General features: G+C 25.7%; 1 protein-coding gene across 7 annotated transcripts; it reads right to left on the reverse strand.

The window, feature by feature from the left end:
• Nucleotides 1–1,740: 1,740 nt before the first annotated feature.
• Nucleotides 1,741–11,959, reverse strand: LOC132936800 (E3 ubiquitin-protein ligase RING2-like). Of its 7 annotated transcripts, none has more exons than XM_061003566.1 (9): nucleotides 10,312–10,607; nucleotides 9,963–10,037; nucleotides 9,798–9,870; nucleotides 9,086–9,193; nucleotides 8,801–8,996; nucleotides 7,469–7,630; nucleotides 3,820–7,357; nucleotides 3,097–3,701; nucleotides 1,741–2,615 (listed from the first exon to the last, which is right to left on the reverse strand). In XM_061003566.1, the coding sequence occupies exons 7-9, from the start codon at nucleotides 4,014–4,016 to the stop codon at nucleotides 2,410–2,412; spliced, it is 1,008 nt and encodes a 335-aa protein (XP_060859549.1). In that variant the 5' UTR covers nucleotides 4,017–7,357; nucleotides 7,469–7,630; nucleotides 8,801–8,996; nucleotides 9,086–9,193; nucleotides 9,798–9,870; nucleotides 9,963–10,037; nucleotides 10,312–10,607; the 3' UTR covers nucleotides 1,741–2,409. The 7 variants fall into 7 exon arrangements, with proteins under 7 accessions (XP_060859549.1, XP_060859550.1, XP_060859551.1 ...); XM_061003567.1 differs by having other exon boundaries at nucleotides 7,462–7,630; XM_061003568.1 differs by having other exon boundaries at nucleotides 3,097–3,291; nucleotides 3,364–3,701; nucleotides 3,820–7,630.
• Nucleotides 11,960–12,167: the final 208 nt, after the last annotated feature.

Raw genomic sequence — 12,167 nt, forward strand, 5'->3', positions numbered from 1 at the left:
TCATATAAATATATAATAAAAATATGTCAGGGCTGAAGCACGGAAAAATAAAACAGTAGAAGAGAGTACAAAAGTGCTTGTCCATAATTTTTGGCAGTATTCAGCAAACATTACAAACAGATAATGGTAGAGAATTTTAAAATTAAGAATTTTAATATAATGTAGCATACAATATTAAACATTCAACATACAGATGTAGTATAAGGCTGAATAGTTGAACATGTTATGAGAATAATAGAAAATACAATTTACATAACATAAACATTTTACATGAACATAAAAATGGAAATGGTATAATTCAATTTCAAAACATGTGTGTAATAACAACAATAAAATATACACCACGTCATGTAAGTCTATATCGGTCCTAACTTAAATAAGATAAAGTATACTATAAATAAACTTAAATTAGAAATGTATGATAAAGTTAGAATTTCTAAGTATAAAGATAATTTGGTGTATAATAATATATTTTGTAGTAATGAACACAATAATCAAATGCATAACATATTATTTATAATGTATTATATTATATCTTTTGAATCATTTGTTTCAAATAAATTGACCATTTCTAGACAAACTCTAGTTATTTCACTGTTATTAATCCAGTTGTATACTTTTAATTTTCTATGAACTCTTGTAAGTTGAAACCACTATTATAGTATATTATACACTCATTGCTCATTAATAAAGAATGTAGAATTTCAAGATATTTATTGTTTAATAAGAACAGTAAAAACACAAATTAATTTCACAATGCAACAAATTAAAATATTTTATCCCAAAACTGTACATTTTTTCTGATGATTGTGAACACAATAAAATAGGTAGATAATGATATAAGTCTTCATCATTTTTGAAATGATTAAATTACAGTTTATTTCTTATCACAAGTGAACCTATTGTATTACATTTTCAAATTTCTTTTTTTTCAATCTAATGGTAGCCTACTATTATATAATATTGTTGGTGCTAATAGGTTAGATCCAAGAAATATCCACTATCTACCCTATCATCCCTCTCCATCAAATACACACTTTGGATTGAATAGCTATATTGATGAAATGTACTGTGTTAATATTATACAATCTTTAAAAAAAAAATTTATACTGGCTATCAAATTTTTAATGTATCTACAATTTGTTCATTAAATCTATAGAATATTAATTTAATGCAATATATGTTTACATAACATGTATTTGTGTATATCAGTTTAACATAATAAAATAGCTACCACTTGATTTCTAATTAATCAACATAATTATTACAATTAAGTTCTACAATGTTGTCCATTACTGTATCAACAGTTGTACTTTTCTTTTTAATAATTAATTAAACACATATCTCTTACTATTTCTTAAAGAATTGTTATACCTTAATCCAAAAATATATTAAGTAATAATAATAAAAATATTCGCTATTTATTAAAAATAAATGTTAAATTTTGACAAAAAAAAATTAATACTGAGATATACAAACAATAAAAAAAACCATTCATTTATGGTACATAAAAGTAGAAATATAAATATTTTCAAAAAATGTAATTTATGTTTTTAATTATAAACTACATTACTTAAATTATTCATCTTATTTAAAAGGGTGAATTCCTAAAATAATTGTTATACCTTAATACAAGAATATAGTAAGTAATAATAACACAAATATTTACTATTAATTTTAAAAAAAAATGTTAAAATTGACAAAAAAAATTTGATACTGAGGTATACAAACAATAAAAAAACCTATTCATTTATGGTATATAAAAGTAAAATTATAAATATTTTTAAAAAATTTAATTTATGTTTTAATTATAAACTACATTACTTAAATTATTGAACTTATTTAAAAGAGTTATGTACCTAATTACCAAGTAAATTACATTATGTAAGGTATTATACATTTTTATTTTTATTAATTTTTGTTAGCAAATAAAAATATATTATATAGGTACTTATAAAATGTACTAGGCAGTTATAACTATTTATAAGCAAGACTGGACATTAACGGGTTATAATTGAGTTATATTTACGAGTTAATTTATTTCATTGTCATGTCAAGTTTATTTTATTCCTAAACCACTGATTAAAAATATATTCAATTTGTAAAAATAAATTTTATAAAAAAAAATAATAATAATCAGAAATATTACCTAATAAATAATAGTTATTATATTGCATATTCATAGAATATATTATATACCTATATTATAAACAGAAATGTTTTATGGGTAACTGCGTCATCAATAAAAGATAAATATAACTATTTACTTTCAGTATCTCAATCACGTTTGTATACCCATTACTATTAGTCATTACCTTATATTAACTTAACTTAACGAGTTAAAAAAAATAGTTAACTTGTCCAGCCTTCTTTATAATAAACTAAAGAAACCAATAATAAAAAAAAAATTTAAGTAAAAGAGTAGAACATTTCCAGCGGCTTGTTAACTTTCCAATACTTATCGTGTACATTTCGGAGTGTTTGATTGCCATTGAGAGGAACCAATTGATCAGCAGTTGATGCAACATAGATAAGAAAATTGAGAGTTTGTTCGGGAAGTTCTGAGCCAAGGTCTACCGTCAATCGCATAGCTAAATACTTACTCAAATGATCAACTGGAAAAAAAAAAAATCATGTAAATGTAATGATTATTTTGAATTTTGACTAGTGCTACTTTATTACACAGAATTATTGGTTATATTATTCATGGCATTAAATCTACACATTTAAAGTTCAAAGCTTTTGAACAACAACTTAGAATAATATACAATTTAAAATGTCATTAAAATACTATTTATGTTTTAACTTTTTGACTCATACATAAATAAGTGTTAATCCATGAACATTGATCGTTCATTTTAGATTTAGGCTGTACATGTAGCACTTGATTACAACTAAAACTCTTTAAAACACAATATGATATTCTTAAAATTATAATAACTTAGTTATTCATTGCAGTAATACGTTTTAATGTTTGGGTTATGCACAAAAAAAACCAAGTATGAAAAACATCTGCACCATAACAAAAGAATATCAAAGGACATTTAATTCTGTACTGTTTTATCGTAATAAACTAATTTAATTTAAAAGGCTTACCAGTTGCATTAGCCGTTGTTTTTATATAACGAACAGAGTTTTCTTTCAAAATTCTGATCAACTGATTATCATTGGCCATTTCTGTAGGATGAGGTTTAAACACTAGTTCTATTTCATCTGCTGACACACCTTTTGGTGTACCATCACATTCTGTTATATCTGAGGTGTCAACAGTTGCAGAGGGTCCTTCTTTTTCTGAAATCATAACAGACTTCATCTTCTTTGCCACTTTTGTTTGTACCATTGTTCTTGTTACATTATCTTGACCTGAACTATTTGAAGGTTTTGGAGTAGTTGATGAGTTACTCTCATTTAGTTCTTCATTTTGGTTTTTTTTGGTACGTTGTAGTCGATTTTGAGTTTGTAATTTAATACCTTCATTTATTGACTGAACTAAATTAGCCTGACTGTGACTATTATTTAACTTTTCCAACACTCTAGTTTGATGTGCTTCATATTCATCACGGTTAGGATAAATCTTAGATATAAGAAGATCAAAATTTGGATCAGGACGTAGCGATCGTTTAGATACTAGTTTCTTACGACAGGTAGGGCATTCTTTATTACCTGAACGGAGAGCAGTCACAATGCAGTCTGAACAGAATCTAAAAAAAATGTATTAATTATAATATTTTATACATTAAATAGGTAAAACATGTAATAATGTTACTAAGTAGCAATTTTTATAATTTTGTAAAATATATTAAAATGCACTATAATTACCTATGGAGACATTCTTTAGTAGTCATTGTTTTTTTCAACATATCCAAACATATTGGACACATTAGTTCACTATGTAGACTTCGTGGGGATACAGCAATTTCGGTGTTATCTGTAATAGCCTCTTGAGGAGATCTATGTAATTCGTATAGTGAAAGTTCCCAAGTTTTGGTAACACCCGTTGGATCCGCTGAAGCCATGATGAAAACAATTTTATTTTTTTACAATCAGTTAAAAATAATAATCAACTATGAATGTTACTGTATTACAACAAATTTATAATATTTAATAAAATACTCAATAATAGTAATAATAAAAATTAATTAATTATACTACACAAATAAATATCATAACTTTATAACTTAATGTTAACTTTATGTTTAATATACAACCAGCATAATTAAAAATTGACAAAAAAAATGTTTAGTGCATAGACAAGTAGACAAAGAAGTCAAGTGTTTACAAAAAATACTGTACTGTTGTCAGTTGTCATAATCAACATAATATTACAAAGACCATGGACTGAAGACGACTACTAGACTACATCACAGTAATACTACACATTACACAGTACCAAATACTATAGATTAGTAATATTATTTTGATTAATTGATTTTAGTAAACAGTATTACAGTATAAACAGTTTCCACATAAAATTATCATCAAAACGATTTTTTAGTATACAGTTTGTTTTCGGTAGGTACCTCCCATAAAACAAGCTTTATATTTGTGTGATAAACATATACATAGGTATCTTTTTTATCATATACAAAGATATAGTGTTGTTATTATTATTATTATTATTATTATTTACTTATATTTTATTTGGCAATTACGTCGTACCGGATTAAACAAACAAATTCCTAACACCAGTTTTTTTAAATTTATTAATGATTAATAAATGTAAAATACTTTTAATTGGATAGTAAGATTGAATAAAATAAATTTTTTACCCATAAAATAATATTAATAAATAAATGAATAATAAAATTGTGCAACATGATTTTTTTTTTTATACATATTAATTATTGAATTTTCGATTTTACAGGTTGTATATTAGGTATATTCGTTTAAAAAAAAATACGTCTTATAAAAAATTTGTTTTATTAGAATGATGCATAATAATCAAGAGATCAGTTGTTTATAATCATATGCAAAATTATGATTCTTGTCAAATAGTGGCACCATTGATTTTATGATATTGTATACCTAATAGTACATTATTTAATCAATGGTAGCACTGTATTAGTTCATCAAACGCCATTGCGGCAAAAAAGCGCTAAGGTCATTCTGGATCATTGAATTCTATATTATGAACTCTATGATGTTCTGGATTTTGGAAACATTTGTCTTCGCCATATAATCATTGAGCATCATGCTTACACTTTACTGACTTTAAGCCCTATTTCCGATTACAGTACCTTTATCGCTGTAAATTGTAATGTCATGTAATTATTTTATTGTACATATTTTTATTTTTTATCAATTCAAAATGAAACAATGACAAATCATATAGGTATTGTTTTGAATTTTTAAAATTAAAATTACGGCGATTTGGTTTACACTGACTTATACTTACTAATAGAGCGTTACACATCACAAGATTTTATGAGTGCATACTTCATGGCATTTTTTCACTAGGCGAAAGATTGAGCTCCATCGTGTTTTTATTCGTAATACCACAAAGAATGTTTTCTATATATTTAATGGTCTTCAGTCCCGAATTTTTATTTAAACCGTCGTTCATTTTTTCTTTAATAGTTTAGCTGTTGGACCCTCTAATTCATTATTTTTTTTAATTGATAAATCAATAATTTTTTAGCTTTCACTCAACGGAATCTTGGTATTTTCTAACTTTGATACTGATTCACCCAAAAAACTAAAATTAAACACAATATATAATAGAGTAGACTTTATATCAGGTCTCTGAAAAATTTCTTTTCCCTTGGAAATTCAGTATCAGGATCCAACATAGATATACTTTATTTTTAGTTTCATCATATTATTTGGAATAATAATTTGCGGTATGTCCCCCATCTTGTTATTATTGGCTCTAGAGGATGAGGGATGTATTTTGCCAAATAATTGTTGAACATAAAGTATAACCTCAATAGTCAATACCTCTAAGTCCTAAGATCATTAAAATATGGTTATCGAACAGAAACAGATACGATAAACTAAAGTCGAGTTATTCAAACAAAAAATATTATGACTATTGTCTATAAATATTAATAACTTAGTCTTATGGTCTGAAAATAATTGCCTTGCATCAAATATTAAAATGCATGCGTTACACCATAACAAAAAACCAGATTAATTTTAATTATTCTATTTCAGGAATAACACACAAACTTGTATATAATATTAAAGATCATGTAGTAATGTTCGACTCCAAATTGATTTTTTCAAATCACACCGGAATTATTAAAAATAATTATTTGTAAATAAATAAATAAATATCGTGCTACACAGTTATTAATTATTTTGCATTATTTTATGAATTTTATTATTTGCCAATTGTATTTATTTGTATTATATTTAATTGCACCTTTTTATCAGATAAAAATTTCTGAAAACATTTTAATTCGTTATGAATTAATTGAAACAAAGTTTACTTCAAAACTATTTATTAGTGTATTGGGTTGTGTTTCACAGACATACGTATCAGTCGACAATCACTTAAGTGTTAGTAGCTCAAATTTATAAACATTATCATTAGTATATGTCTTAAAGCAAGTACAATGTGATATATTATATATAAAAATTCGCAGTTTAAATTTAAATAATAGACACCAAGAAATATTATAAAAACAAAAATTTATAAGTTCAGTGATGACGGAATTTCAAAATAATGAAATCAATAGAATCATTAAATTTATATGTAGAAAAGTTGGCATACATAGCGTGCCAACAGCAAAATAAATAAAACAATACTTTTTTAAACGTTTAATATATTATGACATTGAATATGACAATATAGACATTAGACAATATTATACGTAATTCATTATTATTATTATTGTTGTTTTTTAATTTATTATTATTATTACATTTTAACCTCATTTTTCATTATAATTTAGGTCCCTAAATAATTTTAAAATATTTCCACATTAATATTAACCGTTTTACAAAATGAAATTTCTGATTACTATTTTATTATTCAAAAATATATAATGTGCCTGGTATTAGTATTATTAACATTATATATTTGCTATGTTGACATATTATTTTATTATTATGAATTACCTATCATCTTTATTATTCTATATTATATTGTATATTGAAATTGTAATATTCTATGCTTGAAAATGTCAAAAAACTCCACCAAATTTTACCGCGATGGTGTTGCGGTTGGTTGTCAGTAGTGGCGATAGCAGTTGTAACTTGTAGATACTCTAGATACTCTTTCAACAGCCATCACAATCACAGCCCCAAATTAGATATGTATCGTCATAGTTGGTTGTAATTTTTTTCAGTATGCACATCTGTTTCACCTCCAGCCCATGTCATAATTCTCCACTTCTGATTGGTTGATTTTTTTCTGTGTTATATAATTATACTTAAAATGCAATTATATTGTCTTAAGGAGTATCAATAGTATGGGAAAATTCTATGAAAATGAGGAAGCGCTCAGCTACCACTTACTACGCACACATTAACATAATTGTCTATATTGAACTATCTTATTTGTATTATTTAAATCACTCTTCAACCTCCGGGACCAATGGACGGTGGTCGTGTTTAAATTATTAGTCGGCCGAGTGTTTTGTGAGGACACCATGATGGTGCACCATAAAGAATCAACGTCGCAGAACTGGAACAAAGGCGAAGGTAATTGAATTAATGTTTGAAAATTAGAATCTGTTATTGAAAAGAAATGTTATTATAACCCGTTGTTGGTTGGCATAGGAGCAATTTCAGTTTTTGACTTAGAGGGGCTTTACGTATTTAAATGAAACAGGTTAGTGGGGTGCTCTCGAGTATCGACTATATTTTAAATATATTCTTCTCGTGCTCTTAAAAACCTTAAAATATGCATTTATTTATTCTCTAAAAAATCACTAAATATACCATTAAAATATGCCTTAAAACCTAAAATATTTTGACTACGCTATACACCAGAAAAATATTTTGATTGGTAATATTATTAATTTATTTTGTAAAAAATATACACTAATGTACGTTATATATAAATTTAATTTATTTATTAAATCGATATTAATAGGCCTGACGAGTCAAGCATATTTTCTATTTTTACTAAGGTTATGATTAGTGCTCAGGACTTCTAGGAGTTTGCATGTTTTTAAATAATTATTAAAAACATAGCTAAGTAATATGGAAATTTGTTTCATAGCAATACAAGCTTTTATTTAAAATTTATAGTTGCATATTTTGCATATTTGACCATTTTTCATTTATAAGTGCATATTTGACAATTATTTATATGAAGGAGTAAGTTTTTAGTTTTATAAAAAAAACTTAATTTTTAATAGATTTCCTAGAATATGGTATTATTTGTACAATATGAATATTTTAAAATTAGTGTTTAATAGTCCAATGTAATTCTCAAGGCAATTAGTACTATATTAAAAATAGAAAAAATGTATTCAATATAAGTTGGTTTTTAAAAAAATTTAAATTTTTTTGTTTTAGACACAAACTCGGTATATAATATAGCTAATATAGTATAAGATGAGAACAAATCTGAAAAAAAGAAAATAATTATCTCAGATTGTCATATCTAAAAATATTATTATTATTTATTACTAATTTAATTTTTTTAGTAAATTAATTATTACAAATATAATTTTTTTTTAATGCATAATTTAATAGCATATTTATTGATTCTTTAGGGCATTAATGCATGCATATTTTAAGGTTTTATAGGTTTTACTAGACCTTAGTTATGATGGTATAAGGTATGATGATAGTAAACAATTTTGATCATTATTTAAACTTGGTTCTTTAAACTTTTAATTCTTACAGGCTTAGCAGCTTCTACAGTTCTATACGTGGACACTATAGTCGTTGACTAAGTTGTTTTTGAATAAAATAATTTGTTTTTGCGTCATTATATTTAATTGACTATAAATATTTACATATTGAGGAACTGTATTTATCACAGAAACTTCTTCATTAGTATTGTTAGGAAGACTGCAATCTGTATGTTTAACAGCATTCTGTAAATAATAATCATGTAAATTATAACAATATAAATTAAATCTAATAAAACATTTGAATTTATTAAAAAATATTTATATAAAATTACTTTATTATTTGAAGAGCAAGTAGTACTTGATTTCCCATCAGAGTAATTATTTTGAATACAGACATAAACAGGAATAGATTGATTATTGTTTTTATGTTTAACAGTATTCTATAATAAATAAAATGAATTAATAAAAATAATATACTGATAACAAATGTTATGGATTTAATACTTTATTATTATCAATTTCTATCATATTGGTATTAGTTTTCAGTAAATATGTTCAATTCATTCATTAAATCGTTATACTCTTTACGAGTCACTTCACTGATTTATCAATACAAAATTTGTCTATATCAACTATGTAAATTACAATTCATTTAGTAATTAAATTTCACAATTTTTTTTAAAATTAGAGTGAATTGACCTCTTATAAAATTTAGCAGTAAGAATATTATCTAGTGAACCTCATAGGTTTTTTTTATATTATAATTTTAAGGCAAGTTGTAAGTATTTTAAAATTGTAACTTGTTTGTGCAATTTAAAATACTCATAACTTGCTTCAAAATTAAAATCTAAAAAAAATCTATGAGGTAATAATAATATTATAATATTAATACCTAATCTTACCTTTAAATTTTATAAGAGGTCAATTTGCTCTAATTTTTAAACCAACAAAGCTGAATGTGATGTGCTGAGCGTACAATTTAGTATGTTATGCGTTTATAAGACAGAGAGAATGCATGTGGGTGTAGCGCCTCTAAATAATTACCATTATTAAAATCATCATCAAAAAGAATATTACACACTGGACCATCCTTCATCATCATCATTTTGAACAGTCTCTAAAACAAAACAATAATACATGAACACATAAATAAGTACCTATAATGTAAAAATATATATTTTTTTTTTTAATGTTTATCAATATACTTACAATCCATACTAAGTAAATTTGAGAGAAGAATTAACAGTGACAGGACGTTGAAGAGGAAACTCACAGTAGAGCTACCTGTACATGAATAAAATATTAGTTATATGTCATTGAGAAGATAGTTACATTTAGAAACCAATATACATTTAGACATTTATTACTTAGGTACTATTGGAATATTATACCTAATCATTTTTTAAATTTATATTTGCATTATGTTATGTGTATATTAAATATAACAAAATATATACAATAAATACTAAATATAATATTTTTTACACAAGTGAATTTTGATTCCAAAAGTTAACAACTATATTAATCATAAGTAATATTTAACAAATATTAATCATACCTAAAGGCTTTGCAGATTCACTGAAAAACTTCACTAATTTATTATTTTCACAAGCTGAATCATACATAGTCTAGGGGTTATATCTGGTGATATAAAAACTTGTTAATAGATAGGTAAGTATACTGTATACCTTGAGCTTGTTCAGTAATTAATAATTAATAACGTCGAACGGACTGTTAGGTACAACTTTTTTTATCCCTTCATACACGAAAACGAAACATAAGATTAAATTGAGAAAAATTAGGTGAATTATCTTGAACTGTTGAACACAAAAAACCATGGACATAATATTATAATAGCTGATAATATTATTATATTATTATGTTATGTCTATGCAAAAAACGATAGATTGATATTCGAATTATGATAACATTAATGATAATAGTGTAACGTTTCGTTACGTTCTGCACATTATGAAAACAACAATTACGCTGCAACTAAACTTCTAGATTTTATACAAAAAATATATCGGGCGGTGGTAAACTCTCCCGAAGGTAAACTCTACCGGGTCAACATAATGTTTACCTGAACAAAATGTGTAAACTCTCCCTGGCCAACATTTGAGGGGTAATGTGTAAGCTCTCCCTAGTTGTTTTGAATGTTATTGGCAGGGCCGGCTTAAGCGAAAATAGTGGACTAGGCAAAATAAAATTTTGTCGCCCTTAACAATATAATATTATCAGTATTTTGAAAATTCCGCCCTCTTACTAAAGTGCCGCTTAAGTGTCGCCCTTGGCGTGGCCGCTAGGGCCTATGTCGCCTACCCTTTGAGACGGGCCTGGTTATTGGTTATTGCTACACTATGAATCAGTTATTTCTTTAGACCTTTATAGTAGGTACTCATCAATTTATATTTATATTTATTAATGCCCTAACAGATTTTCAAGTGAAGTGTACATAAAAATTATATGTTACAATAAACAACATTTTTTGAAATCTGTATGTTCGTACTATCATAAAAATTAAATTTAAATGTTTAGTATTAGGTATGCTATAATAATATTATATCTCACAGCAGGGCCGGATTTAGGAATGTGGGGGCCCTGGGCCCACCTTAGAAGTATATATTATTTTTCGATAACATATATTTAATATTTTAATATATTATTATAACTTTATAGGTGAATTTAATTTAATAATAGGTATATTAACATTTACCGAAAAACAATATTTAATTAGAAATAAAATTATGGTTTAAAAATATTTATATTATAATGCCAAAATAATAATAACAAAAAAAAATGTTATACCCGATTATACCCGTTAGTGTGGCAGTCCGTGCAGTGGCGGACTGTTTAATTTATTAATTCAATAAAAAAAATTAACGCACTACCATAGGTATAACCATGAGCCGCCACTGAAATTTAGTAGATATTCAATAATATAAAATAATTAATAACATAAAATAATAATAAATCTAAAAAATGCTCATATAATTATTCAGTGAATGTTTCAATCGGGTAGGAATATTATTTTAAAAATAACAATTAAAAAATAAAAATCAACTAATATCGTCGGAATAATAAATTTAATAGTGAGAAATAATACATTAAACTAACCTGGATACTCGGGTACTCGTGTGGACGTATGGTTGAAGATGAATAAAGAGGGTAATTTAGTGAGTTTGTGAGCTAGAGACAACGCAGCGAATGTACCGTCGTCAGCGAACCATTTCACTTTCTCCCTATTTCTCAGCATCTCTCTCTTTCACTCTCTCTCTCTCTCTCTCTCTCTCTCTCTCTCTCTCTCTCTCTCTCTCCCATTTACATTTACTAGAACCAGCCTTATGTTGTTACTTTTAATATCTGAGTGAATTCAACTACTATCAAACTTTAAGTTAAGAACATTACATGTGC

Source organism: Metopolophium dirhodum, chromosome 1, assembly GCF_019925205.1.
Source record: "Metopolophium dirhodum isolate CAU chromosome 1, ASM1992520v1, whole genome shotgun sequence".
NCBI lineage: Eukaryota > Metazoa > Arthropoda > Insecta > Hemiptera > Aphididae > Metopolophium > Metopolophium dirhodum.